Consider the following 26,412-nt stretch of genomic DNA (forward strand, 5'->3'; position numbering starts at 1 on the left):
CCTGTCTCCTCCCTCTCTGCCCTCGCGCGAGTGCGTTCATTATCCGGGCCCCGTGTGGACCATCTGTAGGCTTCTGTCAAAACAAATCGGCCGAGGATTGATTCCAGGGGTCATAGAGAAGAAGCCAAATAACCACCGAGATTGAGTTCCCTAACATCTTCAGGTGGAGGCTTGGAGTCATTTAACTTTAATATCGTGATACTTCTGCTCTGGATATTGGCTCTACTACCCAAAGCACGCTTTAAATCTTGCGGCGGGGCTGAGCGTTTTCTCTGCATCTGGCACCGAGATTCCTGATCTCCCTATTCCCGGTTAGAACAGACAAATGCTCAGGGACAGTACCCAAAGGACAACAGCTCTGGAAGGGCTGGACGGCAGAAGGCACCGTGTCCTAAATGGGAAGGGCTCAGGCTTCAGGCTTCTGTAATCCCCATTATTTCGGAGCCTGGATGAGAGGGGCAGAAAGGAGGATACCCTGGCATGGCTGCCTATGCTGCCTGAGGTGGAGGCACCTGCGTTCTCCTCCCTTGTATTATTGCTCTCTGACAAACCCTACCGGGATCTGTGAGACTCGGGAGCCTAGAGAAGCCAGTGTTCTGGCGGGATGAAAGGGCAGGGATGTAATGGGTTTACCCAAGCACTGATTCCGGAGAAGCCCTCCAGAGATTAAGATTTGCAACTTGGGCCTGAAATCCCCTTGCTACCCCCTGACCACATCAAAGGACATGGCTGTGGGAGGACGCCTAATCCCATCAATGGAATCAAAGCTAAACAAGAAAGGAGATTCTGCAAATTTGGGGTAGCCACCGGCAGGATGCAAGACCACAGCACACGAGAGAAAGGCAGTTACCCGGGCTCTGGTCTTCTCATTACGTTGCAGGCACCTCCTCTCCACCGCCAGCCAGTCAATAAACGGACAAGGCAGGTCCGTTACTTCTTAAGGTGACCCTATAGGAAAGCTGAGCACAGAAACTCATCACACATCTCACAGGCGGTGTGACTGGTCCTGTCTCTAGGGACAGAAAGGGACCCAGACAAGGTAGGGACTCCCCCAAGATCACAGTCTACCGGTTCCAGCTTTGCAAGGGCTCCAGCTGCCCCCTGCACCTCCCACCAGCAGATGGTCACATGAGAGATGGTGTTAGGTAACTAAAACAGCAGTAAACAGTTTTGAAATCTAATTGTTTTAAGGATTGGTATCACCTGGTGTCCAGAGAGAACAAAGAGCTACAAAGAACCTGTGACCAAGGACAGCATGAGGCTCTCCCCGCCACACACACTCCATATTTAGCAATTTGCTTCGATTCTCATCTGCTCATCTGCTGGCCCAGATAGTTGTATGAGGGAGAAACCCCCAAAGCCAGGAATACTCTTCACAGCAGGAAAGCTCACTCGGGATTTTTTTTTTTTTAATCAACGCGTGGAAGTGTTTCAATTCCCCACTGCCCACGTAGACTTCTACGGTGTAATTTCCTCGCGGTGGGCCTGTTTCCTCACTGGCAGGTTGAGAAACATTTTCCTCTGTGACTTTCCCCAGCTTGATTAGATCCAGCGGCAGGAAGGGAAGGATCATTGGTGACCTCGTCCACACAGTATTGCTGCTGACCTGGGAGTCTCTGAATAACGTTCTATGAGCAGAGTAGGTGTTTGGGAGATTCTGGAATCCTTGGAAGGCCAAGCCTTTGGCTAGAGTTCTACAAGTCTCTTTTTTGCTCTTGCCATTTAAGACAGGTTTCGTTTTGTTTTAATGGTACAGGGAATGGAACCGAGGGTATCATGGCAGACAAGTACCCTAGTCGTGAGCTATATCTTTGTCCCTTAAAACAGGTTTTTTTAAAAATTTTTTTGAGATGGGGTCTTAGTAAATTGCATAGATTTGGCCTTGAATATTTTTCTGTGGCCCAGGCAGCCTTGAACATTTGATCTTTCTGCTTTAGCTTGCTGAGTAATTGGGACTATGAGATTGTGCCACCAGGCCTGGTTTGATTCTTGTCTTTATTACCCTCACCCTTTGTGTGTGTCTTTGTGTGTGTGTGTGTGTGTGTGTGTGTGTGTGTGTGAGTGAGTATTGTGTATATGGTTTGTAGGTCACTGTGACCTATTACCTTTTAGGAAGGATATGCAACTATCCACGAAATGATCCTCTATCCATGCCACCTGGTCCAAAGTCCACATCTAACCATCTATGGGGGATGGTCTTTACCTCTGTCCACGCCTGCTTCCTACCTTTCTGGACCTCTGGGAAATGCAACCTCCGCCAGCGTGTCTGTGTCTCTTCCTTGGCTAATGTGACTGATTCTGGTGATTTTGGTAACTACCTGGATTTCCCATTGAGCAGAGGTGTCTATCAGACAAGTCCAGCGCCTGCTTGGCCCACAACTAGCAAAGACATGGATGCCAGAGCTGTATCAAGAGCTTTTCTGAGAAGTCTCCTGCTTCTCCTGCAGAGGGCTAAATCTGGGAACTGGAGGCAAAACCCAGGTAGTAGAGTGCTTGTCAAACATGTCCAAAGCTCTGGGATTGATCCCCAACCTCACATAAAACCAGGTGATGCCGCTATATGCCTATAATTCCAGCACTTGAGAGGTGCGAATAGGAGGGTCCTGAGTTCTAGGTCATCCTCAGATTGAAGGCTAGCCTGGAATACATGAGTCTCTGATTTGAAAAATAAACCACAAAAGACTTTGGGTAGCCTGAAACAAATCACTTCTCTTGTCAATCCTGAGGCTTTGAAACGGCCCAGTTGGCTGGTGGATTTAGGTTAGCTTTTGTCCCCAACGATGGGCTTGGACCTTCAGAGTATGGTACTATAAACACCGATAGAGAATAAGTATTTATATCTTTATCCAAAACTATCTTTGTCCTGGAGTTTGTGGGAACTGTGGGAAGGGGGAAGAAAAGTACCTCTGCCCGCTGATGCAAACCCTGGATCATCGTATCTGAGTTTCTAAGGACAGGGTGAAGATAAGCGTGGTGACACGCCTGCAGCTGGGCACTGGAAGGATTGGGGGGAAAATCCCACTAATTGGCAGGAACTTGAACAATACATCTATTTTAAAGAAGGCAAATGAGCCAGACCATGGAGGTGCACTTCTTTAATCCAGCACTCCCGAGGCAGAGGCAGGTGAGTCTCTATGAGTCGGAGGCCAGCCTGGTCTACAAAAAGAGTTCCAGGACAGCCAGGACTGTTACACAGAGAAATCCCGTCTCGAGAAACCAAAAATAAGTAAAATAAAATAAGGTAGGCCAACAGATGCAAAGGAAGCCGACTAGCACTTGGGAGAAGGCACGGGCATGAGAGGCAAGCTAGAGGGAGGCCTGAGCAGAGAAAATGGCTACTTGTGTTTATGTGGTGGTGACCCAGAGGGGATATATGGGAGAGGCTATGTCAACATCTGCTAAAAGTCTCTGAACAGCCAGGGACCCCTTAGAGCTCATTAACACACTCACCTGATTTGGATAGTTTGGAAACCTGTATTTCTTTGTACAATAAAAGATTTGAGACTGTCTCTCTGGGGTAGGCTACTGGATTAAAACTCACAGCAGGAGGCATAAAAGATACAGTTGCAAAATTCTGCCTTTTAGTCAAATAGTATTCTCTCACAGGAAGAAAGAGGGCTAGCCGTATATTGTATTGCTTAAAATCTCCTGGAGATTAAGTTGCCCACAAACAAACTATCAGTGGCTGCATTGTGGCTGTCAAGCTGCAGAACTAACACTGTGTGGTTTGTTTCAGACCCTGGGTATATCAGAGGAAGGACTGACTGGATCAGGGGACTGTGGAGGGAGGGAGAGTAGGGCTTGCAGCTCTAGTCCTGCCATCATGGAGGATTTTGACTGGATTGGTGTGGGGCGTGGGGGTGTCAAATAGTTCTTACCATGGGCTTACAATGGTTAGACCGACTGCTACAGAGGGCAGTCATTAAGAGGTTGTGGTTGCTTGAGGTCCCTTGCTTGGCCCTAGCTCTAAGGTGAGAACTAAGAATCTCAGGCCACAAGGCATTTGGAAAAGACCTCTTCCTTTTCTACTTTAACAGAGTAGCCCAGGCTGATCTCAAACTTCCTAGGTAGTTAAGGATGACCCTGAACTTGGGATCTTCCTTCCCTCCTTCCTTCCCTCCTTCCTTCCTTCCCTCCCTCCTTCCTTCCTTCGTTCTTTCCTTCCTTCCTTCCTTCCTTCCTTCCTTCCTTCCTTCCTTCCTTCCTTCCTTCCATCCATCCTTCTTTTCTTCCTTCCTTCACTTCCCCAGGGTTGTAATTACAGGCCTACAACATCATGCTGGGTTTATGGCGTGCTAGGGATCAAATCTAGGGCTTTGCGCTTGCTGTATGCAAGGACTCTACCAACTGAGTCCCATTCCTGGCCTTGGGAAGCATTTATCAGCTTTAGAATTTAGCAGCTGAGGGAGAGGCAACCCGGAGACTGTCAGGGGTTCATGGAGGTCATGCCTTAAACTCAGCACAGCTGTTCTGCCCTGGCCTGCTAAGCTTCCCGAACCAGTCTGGACACAGCTAGCTTACAGGGTAAATTCTCTTCCTAACTGAGAATCTGTCTTGCTTTAGCTCTCCTCTGACCTCACAGACCTTGGTCTGGGATCCACGCTTGACCCCTGCCTCTGACCTTTGGGGAGGTGCATGCTTCCCCAGTAACGGTATGTTGATCTTTTCTGGACCTTGTACCTCTTTGATTTGTCTCATCCCCACCCCTGTGGGGTCAGAATTCTCTGTTGCAGTTACTGCAGAAAAGCTTGGTACAGTCTAGGAGTGCCTTCTCACCAGGAATCCAGAGGGAGGGACAGGAGTAAAAGCTACACTGGAGAGTGTAGGACTTTCCCCCACCCTATCCCTGATGTCTAGGCTGTCTGTCTATGGCATTGTCAGAAACAAAGCCATTTTGGGTTTAGTAACAATTTCATGATGACATTGACAGCTTCCAAAGCCAAGTGTTTCTTTTTCACTCACTAGGACCTTATGCTAAATATCTAATAGCCTCAGTTCATCCCATAGTCAACTAAGCAACAAGACCGAGGGAATGCTTTTAGTTGGGGAGGAATGAAAGGGAGGGGCAGAGGAAGGAACAGGAGATGAAATAAGCTTTTAGTTGGGAAGGAACGGGAAGGAAGGAGGAGGGAGAAGCCACATTAACAGAAGTCTGGGATTGAAATGAAGAGCTGGCGTTCTGTTGGTGAAACTGGAGTGGTATGCTCAATGCTAAGAGTTACAGTTAAAAAGTTTGGTTCAGGCAAAGTAACCCATGTCTATAATCCCAGCACTTGGGAGGCAGAGGTGGCATATAGTCTGAGGCCAGCCTGGTCTACACAGGGAGTTCCAGGCTAGTTAGAGCTACATCACTGTCTCCAAAACAAAACCAAAACAAACAACAATGAAAAATAGCTACCGGTTAGCATAGTTTCAAAGAGAGAAGCTAGCAGATTGTGGCGGCTCACCTGAGTAATCCTAGCACACTACACAGGAGACCCTGTCCTAAAACAACAGAGTGGGACCAGAAATCTGAAGCCCTGGATGTCCTGTCAGATGAGATCAGACTTTATCTTACAGATGACTTAGGAGTGCCACAAATACCTTGGGAGTACCACAACTATCTGGGGCCAGGTACAGAAGAAGGTCAAGGTGCCCAGGGACGATGATGCAGTTGACTGGGCAGAGAACAAAGAGGCGACACGCACGCTGTAGGCAACGAACGCTCAGAATGAAGGCAAGCCTCCCACTGCACCATCCGGACCGGAGCTGAAGGATACTGTGCCGGCCTCGGTAAAGAGTTCAGAGTTGGGTGCTCTGACAGCGCACGGGTAAAGGAGGGCCTGGAAGACTCGTGAACAAGAAAAAAAAAATAGAAGTTGGGAGAGCGAAACTGAAGTGAAACTACAGGAGTACCAACAAGGTTTCGTCTCCAAACGCAGGCACGGACGGGGTTCGAACCCGCGATCTTCGGTTTACGAGACCGACGCCTTACCACTTGGCCACCGCGCCTGACAGCCGAGCTAGCAGTGGAAGCTCTCAGTGGAGGGGAGGTAGTGCGGGCGGGGAGGTAGCTAAGCCCCGCCCTCTCTCCAAGCTCCGCCCCTGCTCAAAGCCCGCCCACCGAACGGTAGTGACTGACGCTCTCCCGGCCTCCTTCCGCCCGGCTTTACTGCGGCGCACGGTAAAGCCTCGGTTACCGCGGAACCCTCCGCTGCCCACTCAGCACGGGACTCACACTGGATCCGCCTCACTGAGCCGGAAAAGGCCGCAGAGATGTGCGTGAAACCCGATTTGAGCGTGAACGTCTCTGCGTCCCGAGAGCGAGGACCAGCCTGCGGGCCGTGGGGACAGTACGCGGCGCGGAGGCCGGGGGATTAACGGAGGCCAAGCGGGGGAGCCTACTGAGATGGGGGTGAGGGGGAGAAGGACACCAGGGGGAGACCGGGATTGGGAAACAAACGGACTTAAAAAAAATTTGGTGAGGCTTTGTTCAAGTCTATGAAAGGAACTGGTGAGGGTTTGGGGGTGAGTGCTTATACCACTGTCGACTTCTTTTATTGGTCATTTATTTTGTAGATAGAGACTCGCGTAGCCCAAGCCGACTTCAAACACTCTGTAACCGAGGGTGACAAGGAACTAAGGACCCTTATTCCTCCATCTCTCAGGGGTTGGGATTTCAGGCGTGGGCGACCATGCCCGTTTTACCGGGTGCTGGGGATCGAACCCTGGGTTTCGTGTGTGCTAACCTAGCTCCTAACGACTGAGCTACATCCCTAGTCCCTGGGTTTATTAAAATATTTAAAAATTAGTTTAAATTTTTCTAAGGAAATTAGGTCCCTGGATCCCATGGTCACCGTGTCTGTTCCAAGAGGGAGGAGAGGGCGGCCATGCAGGGGACCAGGCCCTTCTCTGGGTGTAGGGCTGCGATGCTCGCAGGGCAGTCGAAAGCCCCAGTTACCAGCCTTCTTAAGAGCACACCTGCAGCAGCACAGGAGAGCCTGACGCAGGAAATGCCTCCCGGAGGGCTCGTACTATTGCCTGCGCTGCTATACCCAGTAAGTTCACCCAGTTCACCCTTATTTATGGGCACAACTTTTTAAAAAGCATAAAACTGGGGAGATTTGTAAGACCTAAGGATATCTTTATTGATGTATAGGTGCTAAAAACACAGTTATCATAACTATGTTAAGTTTACTTACAGTGTTAACTGGACATTTGTACCTTGTACAACATAGCGCTACAAATTTTTTTGCGTTTTTGTTTTGGACTGAACCCCGAATCTCTTGGATGTAGACGAGTGCTCTGCTCTGACACTGACGTTTATCCCCTGCTCCCCATCTCTCTCTGTCTTAAGAAGCTTTTTTAGATTTATTTTTTTAGATTTATTTGCATGCATGTATGCACGCGCGCCAAGTGTAAGTGTAAGCCTTGCAGAGGTCAAGAAAGGGCATGGGATTCCCTGGAACCAGCTATGGATGGTTGTGAGCCAACATGTGAGTACGTGCTAGGGAAAGGACCCGGCTCCTCTCCATGAGCAATAAGTGCTCTTAACCACTGAATCATCTCTGCAGCTCTTTTTACTTTATAATATTTTGAGACTGGATCTTGCTGAGTTGCCCGAGCTAACACTCCCTGGCCCCAGGGCTTTGAACTGCCTCTGGAGCCCAGCAGTCTGGGGAACTGGTGATCCAGGCTGCCCACCAGGCAGGGTGCACTGCTTCGTTGCAGAACGGAAACCCTGTCCATTAGACACCATTCCCTTCTCCCTAGGCCCCTGACAGCCATCTTTCTTTTCTGCTCCTAAGATGCTGGCAATTTTAGATATGTCACACAAGAAGAATGATACATATAGCATCTCTCTGATGGGGACTGGCTTACTTCAGTCAGCTCCTCAGCTTTCCTGGTGTACCTTCCAAAAGGATGTCCTGGCTTTGTAAGACTGAGCCTTAGTCTCAAGTAGGCATATGCCACATTCTCTTTATCTTTCATTGCTTAGTGGACCTTTTGGTTTTTCCCTTTAAAGACTGGGTTCCTCTGTGTAACAGCCCTGGATGTCCTGGAACTCACTTTGTAGACCAGGCTGGTCTTGAACTCACAGAGACCCTTCTGCTTCTGCCGCCCCGAGTGCCAGGATTAAAGCATGCACGGCCCCCGCTGTGCGCTTGCCACTGCCCACCGCCACTGCCAGGCTGTATGGTGGACCTTTTTGGTCATCAGCAGCACTGGAGCGGGAAGTGGGCAAGCTGACTTGAGATGCTGTGTCAGTTCTTTTGGCTACACGCTCAAAGCAGCACTGTAGGTTATGTAGGAGTTTTTAAATTTTGTTTTGTTTGTTTGGATTCAGGGTCTCTCTTTGTCGCCCTGGTTGGCCTGGAACTCTTGATTTGTAGGCAAGAGTGGTCTTGAACTTGCTAAGGTCTGCCTTCCTCTGCCTCTCAAACGCTGGGACTAAAGGCATGCTTGGCTTGTTTTTAAAGGAATCTGCAGTTTCCCTAATGGCTCCACCATTTGAGATTCCCGCCACCATACACAAGGTTCTGATTTCTCCACCTCCTCGCCAGCACTTGCTACTCTATCACTGTATTGCTTGGAGAGTGGCTCTCCTCACAGGTGCGCCATGCTGATGTGATGTCATTTCCTGGGCTTGCTGGCCGTTTGTGTGTCTTTGGAGAAATGCCCACCCAAGTCCTTTGTAAATTGGGCTATTTGTTCTTTTTGTTTCTGGGTTATAGTTGAAAACATCTCTTCTGGATATTAGGCCCCTCTGAACCGGTGCTGAGTTTATTTTTGTGTATGAAGGGAGGATCCAGCCCAGCTAGCCTTCAAGGAATCCAGCAGTAAGGTAAGCCAGACACAGCCAGCAGAGGGCCTGTCAGCTGAACTCGGACTTGGAAAATTTAAACCATTCTCACTGCAAAGCACAGGGGTGATAGAGGTGCACTGAGGGGAGGTCACATACAGCCCTCGTGTCTAGTCTCGGTTTGAGGCCGGTGGTTACTGCATGGAGGAGATAAGACTGTAGAGGTGCTGAGTACATACGATAAGAGCATGGTCAGCATCCCTACTGCCACCATTTAATCTGTTTCTTCATCCATAAAATAGGCGTTAGCTATTAACCCTGGTCCTGAATGAATTAAAAATAGAACAAGCAGCTGGGCACGCATATGACTGCAATCTGAGCACTCTAGAGGTGGAGGCAAGGGGATCAGAAATTCAAGACCAGCAAGGGCTATTTGAGACTCTCAAAAAATGGACACAGACTAGAGATGGTTCAGTGTGGAAAGGCATCTGATGCCAAGCCTGACGACCTGAGTTCATGGTGTGGAGAGAACCAACTCCTGCAAGTTCTTCTCTGGCCTCCACACACTACAGGGCACGCGCACGCTCACGCATGGGCACACCAATAAAAATGCAATCTAAAAGGCTGCTTCATTTTCCACTGTTCAGGTTGGTTCCCGACAGTGGGAAAGGCCAACCTGACCCCTTTTCCTTTAGTACTACAGCAGCCTGACACCTTTCCCGTTGATCAAATTCCCAGACACCACACAGCTCAAAATAAGTCTGCTAATACTGGGGCAGGGACAGGGTGCAATTTGCAACCTTTCAGAGATTTGGTAACCACACTTTCAGACATCTTAGATTGCCTTCCACACTGTGGCTAGTATAGTTTAGTCTCTCCCTGACTTTTCTACTTAATGGTATGGTGTTTGTTCTCCTTGCTACCATTTTTTTTTTTTAAGAAAGAAAGGGAAAAAAAGAAAAAGAAAGGAAAAGAAAGAAAAAGAGAGAAAGAGGGTCTATGAAGCCCACACTGGCCTAGAACTTCTGATTCTCCTGCCTGCTTCAGCCCCCAGTACCAGGATCACAGGTGTGTGCCACCATTCCTGTCTTGGTGTGCATTTATCAACATACTTCAAGGGGGAAAGAAGGGCTCCCAGGAGAACCAGAATCAAGAGATTAATGGACTTCCTCGGGAGACCCAGAGAAGGCAGAATCCTCTGCAAGTATCACCCCCAGCCGCTGCAGGCTATGGGAGTCTTTACCTGAATGTGACCCTGCAGTGGCAGACAGTGAGGGCTGCCTATGGGGCTTCTGGGCAGAAAGAACTCAGCTTGGCTGACATCAGGAGCCAGTCCTGCTCAGGTGGGTTCCTCTAGGGAAAGGCACAAGGGAAGATGGGAAAGCCTGCCGAGCATGCACCTGTTGGCATGCTCCTGAGCCACTGTTTCAAACTCCAAACAGCCGACTATTTTTCCCAGGTCTGTGGACTGACCAGACGGCTCTCCTTTGGGTCATCGTATTCTCCAAGGCACAGCATCACCCTGTAGCCTGTACTGTGTAAGTGGGCTCAGAGTTTGTGCTGCTGCACTCTTAAGTGCCATGCTAGTGTCAGGGTGTGAGTTCAAGGCCCAAGAACCCCTGTAAAGCCAGCCTGAGTAGTGTTTGTAATCCCATGCTGCTACAGTGAGACAGGAGACAGAGGAGACGCCTGGAAGCTTTGTGGGCATGGTGTGTGCAGGAGCTAACAGAGGAACTTCTCAAACATGGTAGAAGACGAGGGCCAATACCCACGGTTGCTGACCTCCAGACATGCACTGTGGTATGTCTACTTGCACTATCCACATGTAAGAACATACACATAGACACATACAAACACACCAGGAAGAAACCTCCAATACTTCAAAACTTTTATTTATTGGGGAGGGTTGGGATAGGGACTCTCTTTGTAGCTTTGATTGGCCTTAAACTCATTTTGTAGACTCGGTGGGCCTTGAACTCAAAGATTGGCTTGCCTCTGCCTCCTTGTGCTGGAATTAAAGTCATGTACCACCATGCCTGACTTAAAAAAAAAATTTAAACACAGAAGTCATGCTTACAGTGACACCGAAGGTAACTCATAAACCTGGAACTTGGAACAAGAACCAGGGCTGATCAGGGTGGAAAGGGAAGTCACAGTACCCCACTACCAGTCGCCTGGTAACTGCCAAGCAGCACAAGCCAAATGCTGACTCTGGAGTTACTGGGCCTAGGCCTAGTTTACCCAGGAAATATGGCCAACTGCTGACCCCATTGCCCACCCAGGCAGTTAGGCTGGGTTGTAGTGGGGCCTCTATCCTTCCCAGACCTGTCCTGTTCTTCCTGAGTGAGCCCCAGGTGCATTTTTTGCCAGGTCCCCACTCTTGCTCTTGGGTACCTACCCCTCCTGCCACACCATCTGTACAGCCATTAGGGAGACGTGCCCCAGCTTTAGGGCTCCACGTGTGCTCTGCCTTCTTGATGCCTCTCCAGGACAGCAGTCCCTCCCTCACTTGAGCAAGTCCAGTCCTGCTCCGTGATGATCCTCCTTATCAGCAGAGCCGGAATTCTGGGTGACTGGCAAGCTGGGTCCCTGGACTGGCTCCATGTCCTCATCTGTCGTGAGCCAGCGCTTCAACTCTACCTGGCCCACAGTGAGCCCCATGGACCCAGCTTCTGTGAGTTCTGTGCTGTAGATAAAGCAAACATGGACTGACAAAATATTTATCACAGGGCTGGAAAGATGGCTTCATGGTTGAGAACACTGACTGCTCTTGCGAGGACCTGAGTTCAGTTCCCAGCACTCATGTGATAGTTCACAACCATTTGTTTCAGGAGATCTGACACCCTTTCCTGGACTCAGGAAGGCACACACATAATATTTTAAAAAAATTTTATTCTTAATTACATTTATATGTATGTGGATATGTGCATGCCACAGACACCCCATTTCTTGTGAGCTGCCTGATGTGAGCTCTGGGAATTGAACCCAAGTCCTCTAAGAGTAGCCAGTGCTCTTAACTGCTGAACCACCTCTCCAGCCTAACTGTATATGTATGTATACATACATACATGCATACATACATGCATACATACAATCTCCTTTTTCTGGGACTGGGTAGAGTCTATAATCCCAGAACTTAGAAGAAGGATCTCTGCAGGTTGAGAGCAAGCTGGCTGACCTATCTGCTTGAAGCCAGCCAGGGCTATGCAGACCCTGTCTCAACAAAACAAAACCCCTCCATCTGTACAGAGCACACATAGATGCTTCCTTGTCATCCCCTAAACATAACACCATTTATACAGTATCTACTTTCTATTATTAAAAGTAATCTGGGGCTGGAGATAGCTCAGCAGTTAAGAGTACTTGCTGTTGTTCTTGCAGAGGACCCAGGTTTGGTTCCCAGCACCAACTTGGTGGCTCACAATCATCCACAGACACAAACAAGGTACACATATATAAATGCAGGCCAAACACTCATATGCATAAATAAATCTTTAAAAAGTAACCTAGGGCCAATGAGAAATCTCAAGCTGGTAGAGGCACTTACCAGTAAGTCTGACAACCTGAGTTTGATTCCCAGGACCCATGTGGTAGAGGGATCCAACTTAAACAAGTTCTTATCTAACACCTACACACTCACCATGGCACACCCTCCCCCAAATAAATCCAAGAACTGTGAAGGAAACTAATCCGGAGAGGCCTTAGAGTGTATGGGAGGACATGGTGGGCTACAGGCAGTACTCCACCATTTCACAGAAGGGACATGAGTACCTGCAGGCGTGGGTATCTGCTGGGGGCTGGAGCCTTTCAGTGTAGGGACAGGGGCTGGGTCAAAGCAGAATGATGCCTCTCCTTACTGCGCCATGGTCTAGAATGGGCTAACAAGCAAGCTGGAGTAGAAGCAGAACAGAAAGATGGAAAAATAAGGGACACAAAAGGGAAAAGGTTCCTTATCCCCTTATCTAGTTTGTATTTCTTATTGTCAGTGTGGAAAAAAAAAACCGACAAATAAGATTGTGGCAGAGAAGTCCCTTCTCCAATAGGTGATCTAGAGATGGGCCTCCAGCTTGCAGTGTGGTCTGCAAGCCTTATCAGCATGCCCCTGCTTAACCTGAGCAATGTGCACATAAACCACTATACCGTTTCATTTGCCAACAGAACTTTGAAGATGAGAAACAGTAAACCAGTCTGCATATTTTTTTCTTTTTGTAAACTTTTTGTCTGGAGTGGATGTGGTGGTGCACACCTTAAATCCCAGCACTATCAAGCCAGAGGTCAGCCTGGTCTACCTATGAGCTCCAAGTCAGCCAGAGATACACATGGAGAACTTGTCTCAAAACAAAAACTGGTAGTTTGAGAGTCCCACTGTGTAGACCATGCTGCCTGTGAACTCCTAAGAGATCCGCCTGCCTCTGCCTCCCAATTGCTAAGATTAAAGATGTGCCACCATGCCCAGCCTACACTTAAATTTTAAACACTGAGCCTACTTTCTAAGTTATACTCTTTGACCACTGTAATTTCAAAAGCCACAAAATGACATATATAGCTACAATGTTAAGATCCTTGAGGCCCTCCTGCCCATTCTCTCAATATCCAGGCTGTTTCAAACATGTTAAGACCTCTGATTGCCATCTCTATTTAATAAACCCAGCTGTTTCATATGGACTTATCCTGAAATTATTTTCTGTCCAGCAGTCAAGATGCTGGTTCCACCTGAGTGGAGGTCCAGAGGCAGCAAACTCATGCTCCAGGGGCCAGGATCAGGCTGCCCAGCTGGTCACATGGGAGGACCTGGTGATCCAAGGGTAGGCCCATCTCCACCTGCTGAGCTTCCTCCCATGCCTTCCAGTACTGTAGCAGAGACAATGATGCCTTCAATGGGGGCTGTGAGTGGTAGCTTCCAGAGACAATGTACCTGTGAACTGAACATGGCCTTATTTGGGTCCATAGAGGCATAATAGAGTTCCAATAGCTCAAATCTAGTCAAGTTAACTTCATTGGGTTATCCTATATATTTGTCAGTGTGGAGGCCCCAGGTAATAAGACCACACTGAGGAGAGAAGAGGTGCAGAACCTCCAAGTCTGCACTTGACAGTCGTCCTGTGGGTCCAGCAGGCAGGTAAACTTGTCACCTGTCCACCCCAGAACTCCCACAGCACAGGTCTGCGTGGGGAGGCTATATGGGCCAAGATACCCGGCCTGGTGACCAGTGAGCTCTTCTAGCCTGACATTTCAAAAGGGGAGAAATCTTGGGTCCTGGAGCACACAACCCTAAGCTGCCACGGTGATCCATGGCATAGCAGAACTCATCTTAGGCCAGGGAAAGCAATTGAAGTAGGGGCACCTGAGCTTGGTCAAAGTGGGTGACGGGAGGGGCATGACCCAGGGACACCGTGAGCCCTGGAAAGCCTCACTGAGAGAGCACACTGCTGCAGGAGGACAGTTTTCAATCATAGTCCTGAGGCTGGAACTGGCTGGGTGGTGGGATTAACATGGGAGCTTGTGAGCCACATCTCTAGGAGAAGCAGGCCAGGGCCGACTGCAGCCAGACCCTGCTCTGCTCTTCCTCTAGGGGGCAACACTAACCACCTCAGTTATTACACACCATAAAGAGACTTTTTCCTAAGAGAAATGTCACCCTGAAGCCAGAACACAAGCCTGCCTTTCTCCCTCCACCTCCTCCACCCCCCCCCCACTTCATGTTCCCCCACAGAAATTCATTCAAGTCAGGAACAAAAAGCCAACTATTTATTTACACTGTGGTCTGTACATTACAGTTCCTTGGAAGGTGCCTGCGCTGAGAGCCTGTTTCAGGACAGAACAGGCTGGAGGCAAACAGTTCAGGGCCTGGGATTCGCCCCTCCCCCTCCCTGGGGTCTAAAGTGGAAGTTCCTTTCCAACCCCAAAGCTAAGGCCATTTGCAATTACTGGCTTCTGGGGCAAAGCCCCAGAAGGAATTCCTGGAGAATCAGAACCTATCGTTGGTAGCCTCTTCCACCTGGGCCCCGGCAGGCCCAGCCCCAGAACGTGAAGAGCTGAAATTGGGAGCCAGCAGGCTGTGTGTCCTCAGCACACACCTTCTGTCCTGTCCAGGTCCTGACATCAGTCTGGTGAGTAATGGCACTCTGGTCTGAGCACCAGCAGACAAGGAAGGGCTGGACAGGTGATAATAGTAGGCAGGGACAGTAGCAAATGACTTCCTTCAGCACACACGGGGGGGGGGGGGGGGGAGGAGAGACACCAGACACAGTGGCCCTAAACCCAAATGTATTGCAAAGCACTGGAAACCACATGGCTGGGGCTTCCTCCAGAAGAGCCATGCATGGAGTCTGGCAGACCTGAAACCCCCGTGCTGGGGCCAGTGCCGGGTTAAAGGTGATTCGTCTTCTATAAATATCCACACCCACACAGACGAGGCTTGTGGAAGAAGTTGGCCTACACAAAGCTACCCTTGTCTGGGATGCAGAACTTCTAACCTAGCTGCAGGTACACAGGGACTAAGTGTTCCCTGTGCTTAAGACTGTAACAAAAGATCCTATACAAAAGTTACCAAGTCAACAGAGGCTGGGGGACCTATGGGGAAGCAGGGTCTGCCAGCTGGCCTCAGTGGAGGCACATGGCTGCACACATGAGTACACATAGGACTGGGGAGATGGGTAAGGGGGTGTACAAAAGGGGGCAGTGGATAACAGAATCCTGTGTGGTCCACAAGGGAAAAAAGGCACAAGGACCCCAAACCATGCAGACAAAACCCAGCCTGTGCAGAACAGGAAAGCAGATGGCCCCAACAAGAGGCAGGGCCATCAGAGAGGTGGCACCCCCTCCAGCTGGTACCTCTGGGGTAGACATCCCTTACATTACAGTCACAATGGGAAGAGGAGCTCACGAGGACAGTACATCAAAGATACCCAGCTCCTGGTAAATAGGGTGACAAGGGCTGTACCCTGCTATGCTTTCAGAAACAAAGCCTTCTAGAAGTGGCTGTTTTCTTAGCTGAGCAGCTGAGACAGCAGAGCCACGAGCTGTCCTGCCCTGAAGGTAGGGCAGGCTACCTCCACCTTCCCCCAACATATCCATTGCATGCACAGTCAAGTCAAGACAGGAGGCAGGACAGGGAAGTCTTGTCAAGATTTGGCCACTCTAACTTGAGGCCCCTTGGTGAACACATTAGTGGTACCAACCTGAGGAGCCACCAGAGGCAAGTCCTTGGACCCAAGTGAGGGTAGAAGGAAAGACTGGGGAGAAGGGGCAGCACTGAAGCGCCAAAGAGCTTCACCTAACCTCTACAGAGTCACTGGGTATCTGTCGGGCTGGCCTGGTGACTACCCTAAACCTTTCCCAGATCCCATCAGCCATGTCTACATAGGTGGAAAGTTGCCAATGCCTCACGGAGTAATTCCCCCCTGCTTCTGAGGGCCTTGCTGAAGGGCTTCCAGATCCCCTACAGAGCCCAGTGTGTAACAACGTCCCCTGGACCATTGGAACTAGCAAGATCACAGCTCAGACGAGCCACAGGAGCATCACTGAGAGCCTCCACGGTGTGAACTGGGTGATTTGACACTGACAGAAACAACTGGGACACCCTCACTGCCGACAGAACATGGACAAAGCCACCAAGACAAGTGGCCACTGCACCTGAAGCTGCTGTCCAGGCCCAGTTCTTACCTCATTACCTGCCCCCACTTTGCAATGGGCTCATGCCCAGTACATGCTGGCACCTGTTTCCTGCGACTCTGGGTATCCCAGGCAGGGAGCCTCTAAGGGATACAGACATCCAGGCTAGTGAGAACAGCTGGACTCTCTCCTGGGGCATAATTACCAAAAGTCATCCACCTTCCATCGCCTCAGTCAAAGACAGGCTTCTCAAACAGCCCTGCTCGAGCTTGGAGACAATCACGTGGTTTCCCTACTTGAGCCAACGACCTCTTCAGCCTTGAGGGGCACATGAACAGCACGGGAGAGCAACGCGCATACAGGTGCTGGGCCACCCATGCTGGCCACACCGCCAGTCACAGAGGGACTCAGGGTGGGTCCTATCATCCGCTCCTTTTCACGCAGCCAGAGACTAAGCCTCGCACCAGGCACTCTGCCCCTGTGCCACACTCCCAAGCCCTCCAGCATCCGATGTTTCTTTAGAACTTCCTCGGGGGACACCAGCACACAGCCAAACTGGTGAACCCAGTCTCGAGTCCTGGTGTTCTGCTTGGTCCTTGAGCTCTGTGTTTTCAGCATGTCAAAAATAAAATTTTAAAAAGGAATTTCCTTTGTAGAATCTCAAGGAAAGCTATCGGTTCAAAATAAAACCCAGCTAATTCTAAGCTAAAAGGAAACAAACACAGGAACACATTAGTTCATTCTGTTTGGCTTCTGATGGAACACATGAACCGCCTAGCATCACGCCTGCCCCAGCCTCCTCGGATCCTGGCAGGTTACTGCTGACCCTTCCCTGAGGGAATTGTCTGCTCTGGCAAAAGCAATACCCCCTTCACAGGGCACTTAGCTAAATTAGTATCACCTGGGGCATTCTTAAAGCATTCCAAGGCCTGGGCCACACCTATACCAACTGTTAGAACATGTGAGGATCAGAAGAGTAAAAAGCTTCCAAAGTATCAAGTGTGGCGTGGGACATCGTGATTCTAAACATTAAAACCACTTGTTCATCTGAAATTCAAATCTGACCAAATGGGAAGTGAGCCGAGGAGGCAGCAGAACAGAAGTCAGACCCCTCCCAACCAAGGAAAGTTCTGTGACCTCTCAAGAGCGATGTCGCTAGGAGCCCAGAAGAACATTTTAAAAATGAACTGGGAGTGGTGACTCAGGCCTGTAAGCTCGGCGCTCTGGAGGCTAAGGCAAGAGGCCTACCTTGATTCCAGGGCAGTCAGAGCTACAGTGTGAGACCCTGTCTCAAAAAATCAAACAGAAACCTACTGCCACCACTACAAGAAACAACACATATGATCTTAGGCCAAGTTACTAAGTTTTCTCAAGTGTATTCTGGCTGAGGTGTGTGAGGCCTGAAGCCAGTCCTGCCTTCAGAAGTCATCTTCCAGAGGCCTACAGTAAGGGTCCACGTCCATGGGGGCCTCCAAACTTGGCATTTCCTCAGGGAGCCCATTCTTGCAGCCCAACAATGTGGGCCAAAAGCCTTGCCTGTGTGTTGCCTTGACAGAAGTTCCTTCTTCCTCTGTTACGCTGTCACACTGGCCTCTGTGGCCTCTCTGGAAACTTACACACTAGTGGAACTGGAGACCCATACAATTTCAGGTACAAAGCACCCATCCCTGAGGCAGCCCCCACAGACCAGGACTGACACTCAGTTGGCCTCTGCCCCGCTCCTGCCAGTAGGACACCTGGATCAACCTTCCTACTGACATATTCTCAAGTCTCCCTACCTAGCCCTTCTCTGTCTTCCCAGACCCAGGGAATGCTCACGAAGACCTGCACCTTAAGATCAAGCCTTCCTGTCTTCCTGGTGTGGCTCACCCAGGCAGCCCAGGGCAAGGCAACCCACCCACCATCTACACAGCACAAGACAACTCTGTGCACATAATTAAAACATCTGCAGAGCCAAGGGCAGCACAGTGAGGGGGCTGAAAAGCAACCGGCCACAGCCCTGCCTCTGTCCCCTCTTCACCCTCCACTGACCCCCTGCTGCTCACCAGCCTCCCCAACATCTCCAAACCTTTCTATTACACAAGATGTGCTCAAGAAAACTAGTGACAAGGGAAGACCTAAGACCGTCCATGTTTATCTGCACTGGGGAAGAGGGAGACGATCACAAACCATATAAACTGAGATGAACTGCTACAGTCCAGGCACAGCATCTACGCCCAGATGCCTCAACAAAAGATCACATTCGTAAAAAAATCTGGGCGGGAGGGAATGCCCACCACGTATTCACAGCACGGAAGACTAAGGTTACCCCAGTGTTCTCCACGGGACCTCCTAGCAGCAGAGCCTGCTTTCTAGCAGAGGGACCAGGTTCAGGTGTGCCTGAGAGCTGCAAGAAGGGGCGTGGCTACCTCCCCTGGCCCGCTCGCCCCAGGGCGCATCTGTACATGTGTTAAGACGCAACCATGGGAACACGTGTCTCCCAGGCAATCACTCCCTTTGGGCCCCAGTGTTAACACCTGCCTTGGGCACTCCACCCTTCTTCTTGGCCTTCCTTCAACCCCCAGTGAATGCTGTGTACATTTCCTGTCTTCAAAACAAATTGAAGCCAAATCAGAAAGGGGAGGTAGGAAAGCAAGGCTGGGAATGACATGGAAAACTACAAAGGATTCAACCCAAAGGCATGGACAGTGCACAGTAGCTGTAAACCTGAGTCCACTGGACCCTGTTTACCTGCACCTCAGCGGGCTACCCACAGGGGCCCCTGTTCCCCCAAACACCCCTTCCTCCTCTGAGCTTAAAAAACCTGGGTTTGAAAGGTAGCCAGAAAGGCTGGCAAGGACACCAAATTCTGGAGAATGTAACAATTTTGCCCCCACTCTGGTGGGGGACAGGGGACGGGACGGACGACACATCGCCTGAGAGTGTCTTCTAACCCTTATCCACAGAGGTAGAATCATTTCATCAGTATGCTAAATGCGAGCTTCCAGTCCTTGCTGTAACTCCTGAAAGTGTCCCTCCCATAGCCAGTCCCCTCAGCGCCTCACAAAGGGGCTACAAAGTGCACACACAGCTCATCATGGGTCGTCACCCACAGCCACGGCCCCAAGCTCACTCCTCTGCCTGTGTCTGCAGTCTCCCGCACACACACCAGCACACACATACAGGGTGGTCAGAGGTACATTTACAGAGTGAGTGTGGGGTCCTGCCTGCATCTTCATCTTCAGGCAGGCCTACCCCTAGGTCCCAGGTCCAGTGGCCACTCTGCAGCCAGCCCTGGCTCAGTGTTTGATCTCCAGGATGGAGGGGTTATGGTCCAGTATAGCCAGGATAATCTTGTCCATGTACTGTCTCAGTCGGAAGTTGATCTCCTCCTGCTCCTTTAGGGCCTCCATTAGCTGAAGGGAACGAGAAAGGTGGGTCAGAGGCTGGGTCCAGGCTGGGCTTACAGTGGGCCAATGACCAATGACAGAGGGGCCCAGGTCAGCCTGAAGGCAGTATCAGTATCAATGACCTAGAGAGGGGCTAAAACATGGGGAAATTTTCACAAAGACTGGGAACACTGGCTGGATGTACTTATAATCAGGGCTAATGGGTACAGGCCCGAGGCCCAGAAGATGCCCGGGGCTGCTAGTCCAGAACAGTGCCTCCTCGCTCCAGCCCCGCCTTATTCAGTGGCTCTCACCATGACATTTAGGTGCAGCCAAACTGCTGTCCCAACCCTACAGTTACCTGCTCTCCTAGAACTCCTTGCGGCCGGAGGTCGGCCCTTAGCTCTGAGTCTCAGATGGAGGCAAGATTCGGGTACACGGGGTCTGTTTCACACTTAAATGCAGCTAAGTGTTTTGTATTTGAGGCAGAAAAGATGGCCTAGAGTGTTGGGAGCCGGGCGCTTTCCCGCTGCTAACCCTGTGGTTATTTCTACATGTCACAGGGAAGTGTTTATGAAGCTGCAGGCTAAGAGACCAGATAAACATGTGCAAAAAAACAGATATTGAAGAAATTCTGGCTACCATCCGGGTGGGTTAAGTCCAGAAGAATGTCTGTCTTGAACCCGGAGCTCCTGAGGAAAGAGGTCTAAGCCCCTCCCCTGTGTGGCCTCCTGTTCAGCTCTGCCATTACTGTGAGCAGTAGGTGGAGGACTATTGGTGCCAGGCCTTATCCCACCTTTCAGATCCTGTGTAGCCTGGGGTTCATGGGTCCCAGCACATGGGGGCTAGGGACAGGACCCAGAGAATGGAGACCAGACACCAATGTGAGCGGGGATGAAAGGAAAGGCTACCTCATCGCGAGATGCTGTGTCGATTTCTGCAGCCAGAGACTGGGCTTTGGTCTGGGTGGCAAAGAGGTTCTTGGCCTCATACAGGCTGAGGCTCAGGATCTGCCCATTTAAGTCATCGTTCTGGTCCCGCAGTTTGTGATTCTCCTGTGGGAACAGAGCAAGAGCACAGGAGCTAAGGGAAGCACCTGGAGCATGGGACCCTACGCTCCCCATCTGTGTCCTCAGGCCACAGGATCCTTCCTCAGTGCGTCACTGCTAGGCCAGCAGGCCTCCAGAGAACTGAGGCCCGGCCCAGAGGTGTGGGATGCCACAGTCCTCAGTTAGAAGGGGGATTGCAGCCCTGCTTGGGAGAACCTTCCCCTCTTGGGTCCTATGGGGAGCACTATCCACCAGCAGCTCGGCCTGCAGTCCTGGACCTGGCTGAAGGGGGTGCTATTCTGGATTCTCTGCAGGAAGGAAAGTTGGTTTTCCTGGCTCCTCCTACAGCCAGGTTCTGGAACCTTAGTGATAGTGACAGCTGTTTCAAGACATAGATGCTCCCTCCAATTCTTGCCTATAGCTCACCCCAGGGACCTGGGAGCCGCTCCAGGGTGGGTGGTGGACTAGCTGTACTATAGGGGATGGCCACTAGGGCTTCTGCCTGGGTCAAGGAGCTCAGGTGTGATCCATGCCCAGACTCTGGCCCATAGGCCCGCCTGAGTTTGGGTTTCACTCCCTTCTTGAGCCACTGCCCCTTCCGGATTCCACACTTAACCCAGGCTGCAACAACACGGTTTTGGGACACTATGAGAAGCAGAATGCCAAGCGTAGGCCCTACCTGCCAGAGGCCCCAGCTCAGCCAAGCCTGAACCTGCAGCTTGGGGATGGTTTCCTCATCCCAACACCCAGGACAGGACAGGGACCTAAAAGCCCAAGGACCATTTACTGTGACCAGAGGTAAGCAGCTTGACCGAGTGTGGGTTGGGACGACGGGGCCCCGACAATCAGGCTGCTGAGAAGAGCAGACAGGCAGTGAACTGCTCCTCGTGGCTCCCTCCCTATGACTTCCAAACAGAGGCCCACAAGCCTAATTCGGTCGCTCTTCAAAGCCCCTGGGCAGTGGCTCTGCGGCCTACCTGCTTCAGACGCTTGACCTCATGCTCAAGTTCCACCTCTCGGGCTCTGGCGTTGAACTCGCCAAGGCCGGATGAGCTGCGGCCTCTACCTGGCCGCTCACAGTCCAGCTTGTACATCTGCAGGTGTTCCAGCTCCCTCCGCAAGTCCTCAATGAGCTGTGAGGGAGAGAAGCCTGTTGGCCGCAGCAGAGACGGCGAGGGAAGCCGTAGGAACCCATCCTGTGACTTACCTCCTGCGTCGCTTCCCGCTCCTTCTGGAACTCCAGGCGGTTCTGCCGCAGCTTGTCCATCATGCGCTTGTAGAGGTCCATCTCGTCCTTGAGGCGTAGGCTGGTGTCCTCCAGGCGGTCAGACATGCGCTGCCGTTCCTAGAGTCAGGCAGACCTCGTCAGGACGAGCATTCCCAGAGGGTGTGGCAAATGGATGGGCAGAGCAGCCACCTTGGGGAATGCCCTCAAAGAACATTCTAGAAACATAGCAGGAAATGCCCTAGGAAATGCCCCAGATGTATTTCAGTGGTGTTAAGCAGGGCCTGAGAAGAAGCTGTTAGCCCAAACATCCTCTTCCCCCCCAAAAAAACCCACAATGTATAAAGCATTTACAATATATAATACAGATCATATTTTCACTGTAGAGAACTTGAAATTTTGTATATTCAGAAAGTCATTATTCACTTTTCCTCCCTTTTTAATTAAAAAAACCTTATTTTTGTTTATCTTTAAGACAAAAGTCTCATGTACCCTAGGTTAGCCTAAAAGCTCATGATGTAGCAAATGATGACCCTGAACTCCTGCCGCTCCTGCCTTCACCTCCCAAGGGCTAGGATTGACAGGTGTGTGCCACCACACCCGGCACTTCTTTTTCCTCTGTACTGAAACGCTTTAGTATTCCAGAGACTATGACCAAAAGGCCCTCTGGATGGACTCGGCGTCTCTCGGGAGCCCGCCCCCTGTTCCCCATCCCCTGCTCCCCACCCCGCCCACCTCATCCAGTTTCTCCGTCTGTGACTTCAGTCGAGCCACCGTTGTTCTCAGATCAGTATTTTCTTCTTCTAACTGCTGCACCCTGGCAAAGAAAAATGACGCAGAGCTGAGGGTTCAGAGTAGAAACAGCTACAGAGAGAAGGCAGCCAGTCTCCACTTCCAGAAAAAAGAAACGACCAACTGGGAGACAGACTGAGACAAAATAAGTATCTCACGGGACAACTCAGGTCCAGCATCCCCGATCCAACAGTCCACAATGTTCCAAAACCCATGATGATGCCACAAACCAAAATCCCGCATTATCACAAAGCTGTTTCACATGTATAATTACTAGTCAAGAGTGATGGAACACGTCTTTAATCCCAGCACCAGCTGGAGAGGCAGAGGCAGGTGGATCTCTGTTGATTTGGAGAATAGACTGGTTTACACAGCAAGTTCCAGGCCAGCCAGAATGATGTGATGAGGCTATCTCAATATATATATATATATATGATGTTATTATATATAAATTTAACATATAATATGTTAATAATAAATAACATATAATATGATGTTATTATATATAAATTTGTATGTAATTACTTTTAGGCTGTAAATTACTTTTTAACTTTGTATGTCTATACAGTATGTGTGCATGGTCCTGTATGTATGTGAGAGTGTACATGTGCCACATTGCATAAGTCAAGGGTCACCTTTACGTTGTTGGAGATAGGATCTGTTATTGGTTTTGCCAAGCCAGCTGGCCTTCCAACTTCTGAGGGTTCTCCTATCTCTGCTGCAGAACACTGACTGGGATTACAAAAACACACCACTGTTTGGTTTTATGTGCGTTCAGGGAATTCGAATTCTTCTGTGGCAAGCACTTTACCCACTGAGCATCTCCCCAGTCCCATAAACTGTTTTAGAAACAAAGGAGTGTGGGGCTGGGGGTGGGCACACGCCTTTAATTCCAGCACTCAGGAGGCAGAGGCTGAGTCTGAGACCAGCCTGGTCTACAGAGTGAGTTTCAGAACAGCCAAGGTTACACAGAGAAACCCTGTCTCAAAAAACCAAGAAAGGAGGAAAGAAAGAGAAAATAATTCCATATTTAGATAGGATTCTATCTCCAAGATATGTATACAAGAACATTTACTTCAAAATCTAAAAATTTATGAAATCTGGTCTCCACACACACGCATACATGTGAACACACATATGCACACACAAAAGATCCTTCATGAAACAATGGGGAAGTGGAGGAGCAGTCCTCCTATGTCTGGTATACCCGGGCTGCTTCTGCTAACATGTGCCATCTGAAGGCTACGACCATGTTTGCTCTCTATTCTCCAGCCCCAAGCCCATCGGGAATCCCGAGAGCTCGCTGCAGCCATCTCTGCTTCAGAGGCAATAATCCTCTACCGGAGCGTTTGTGACAGTGATCCTGCGAGGACTCCCGAGGGGGACTGCACTCAGGTGGGTCCCTAGGCAGTGAGAGGGCTGCTGGAACTGTGTAGAACCGTGTCTCATTCTTGCTCCACCCCAGATGTTGCCCCACTCTGGAGAGGTTTCTCTTGACCTTCATGAGGCCCTGGGGTACCCTAAGGAGGTCTCCAGACAGGGACCAGAGGAGTCTGGATCTCCACGGTAAGTGGTACGGAGCTGGGAAGCAGTAAAGAGGGGAGTATAAGCCAATGACTGGAAGTACCATCCATGCCTCCACACGGAGCTGGGAAGGGTAGCAGTTAGACCACTTAGAACTGGATGTTCTGTGTGCCTGCTTCAGGCCCTGCCCACACGGTCTTCTTGCCTCTGCCTCTCTGGCCTCAGCTACCTCTCTCTTGAGTTTGTAGTCACGAAAGCAAGGGTACTGAAGAGAAAGTCCCTTAGGACACCAGCCTCAGAGCCATATGCAAATAGCAACTTGCAGCTCTCGACCCCTTTGGAGGTTTGTTTGTGGCATCTCCTGCGTATTGGATATTTACGTTAGGATCTGCACATAAACAGAATGACAGCTATGAAGTAGCGATGAGATAATTTTATGGTTGGGGGTTGCCACAACATGAGGAACTACAGTAAGGGGTTACAACATTACAAAGGCTAAGAACCACTGTCCGAGAATACCAGTCCCAGTTTAGCACGGAAAACCCCCGGGAAGGTGTTTGGAAGGGGTGAGGAGTCTCAGGCACAGGAGAGCTGGGAGGTTTTCTCACCAAACTTCGACTTAAATACCTGGGACCCACGGAGAAACAGGGCAGGCCACAGCCACATCACAGTTAGTGTCTTGTGATGTGGGCCAGGCAGGGAGAGAGCAGAAACAAGGAGGATCACACAGAAGGAAAAGCCAATGTGGCCAGGGCCAGTGGTGCTCTTCCTGCTCCTGGCTTGGTGCGGTTCCAGCAAGAAAGGATACAGCTGGCCACAGAACCCAGGGACCTGGTTTTCTACTTCTCTAAGTCCGGAGCCCCAGGCTCAGTTTACCTCTGTTACCTAGGATCTGACAGCAGGGGGAGCTCCAGGCCTAGACCTGGGCCCCTGCCTTCTGCTTAATGACCAACCAGGCTCCTATCAACAGCATCCTGCCTGCTCCCTTAAGAACAGGCCTGCGCAATTTTAGTACCTGAGGCAGAAATGCTAGAGTGGTAGGCTCAGCTTTACCGAAAACACATGGGGCCAGCACTACCCACGGGCTGCCAGGGTAGCGGGGCGCAGCGGGCACGAGGACTGGCACCTACCTGGTGTTGAGCAGCTCCAGCTCAGTGCTCTTCTCCCGCTCCAACTTGCAGTAGACCTCACGATGTCGGCGCGCCTCCTCTTCCAGCGCCTGCTCTGCCGTGGTCTCCTGATCCTTCACCATCTCCTCCAGCTCATGCACCCTGAGGTGGGCACAAACAACTCCAGTCAGGGCAAGCTCCCACACACTCTCACCCTATTCAAGGAGGCCTGGACCCCAATGAAGCCCCTCATATATCGCTGTGACGTGGGCCATGCGCTTGGCTGACAGGTAAATCAGGGACACTGTGACATCTGAGAAGTGTATCGATCATACTCGAGGGAGAAGCAGATCCAGTGGAGACGCTCCAGAGGGGAGTGAGGCCACAACAGCAGGCCTGGCCACAACTACACAAACGGCTCCCAGGTCTTACTCTCTTTTCTGCTGACTTCCTGCCCAGCACCCCTCCAATGACTTAGGCACATGGCCATAAAAAATCCAGAGCCAGGTAAAGGTCAGGTCCCTGTGGAGTCTAGCCCAACCCTGACTACTGGAAGCCTAGAGTTGTCCAACTGCTCACAGTCCGTCCACCAAGCTGAGTGGGGGCATACAAAAAGGCTATGGTGTGGGCAGGGGAGGACCGGACCCAGACCCAGACAAGTCTACCAAGCTTCTTGCCACTGTGGAAGCCAGCCAGCACAGGAGAGCATCCCTCCCAGTGACCCTGGTGTCCATCCATACCACCACCACCCGGCCACACGCAGTACCACCTGGGTCCTCCTGTCTTCCACTCCCCACCACAGGGCGTGTTCCCGGAAGAGAAGCCAGGCTCTAGTCACTCTTGTCCAGTGTTCTCAACCCTCCGAACGCTGTGACCCTTTAATACTGTCCCTCATAGGCTGTGGTGACCCCCAACCATAAAATTATTTCGTTGCTACTGCATTACTGTA

At 50.5% G+C, this 26,412-nt stretch overlaps 1 protein-coding gene and 1 non-coding gene across 5 annotated transcripts in view; both read right to left on the reverse strand.

The window, feature by feature from the left end:
* Nucleotides 1-5,919: 5,919 nt before the first annotated feature.
* On the reverse strand, nt 5,920-5,991 carry Trnat-cgu (transfer RNA threonine (anticodon CGU)). Its single transcript has one exon. It is a non-coding gene; the product is annotated as a tRNA-Thr (tRNA).
* An 8,517-nt stretch (nt 5,992-14,508) lies between these two features.
* The window catches only part of Rab11fip4 (RAB11 family interacting protein 4), a 112,078-nt gene continuing 100,174 nt past the window's right edge, over nt 14,509-26,412 (reverse strand). For all 4 annotated transcript variants that reach the window (XM_085695481.2, XM_085695480.2, XM_087910232.1 and 1 more), the window contains 6 exons: nt 25,485-25,625; nt 22,774-22,855; nt 22,021-22,158; nt 21,791-21,946; nt 20,676-20,819; nt 14,509-19,791 (listed from right to left, as the gene is read on the reverse strand). In XM_085695481.2, the coding sequence (XP_085551607.2) occupies nt 19,675-19,791; nt 20,676-20,819; nt 21,791-21,946; nt 22,021-22,158; nt 22,774-22,855; nt 25,485-25,625 (778 nt within the window). In that variant the 3' untranslated portion in view covers nt 14,509-19,674. The remainder of the gene's footprint in view (nt 19,792-20,675; nt 20,820-21,790; nt 21,947-22,020; nt 22,159-22,773; nt 22,856-25,484; nt 25,626-26,412) is intronic.

The sequence above is a fragment of the Myodes glareolus genome, chromosome 9 (assembly GCF_982192425.1).
Source record: "Myodes glareolus chromosome 9, mMyoGla1.1, whole genome shotgun sequence".
NCBI lineage: Eukaryota > Metazoa > Chordata > Mammalia > Rodentia > Cricetidae > Myodes > Myodes glareolus.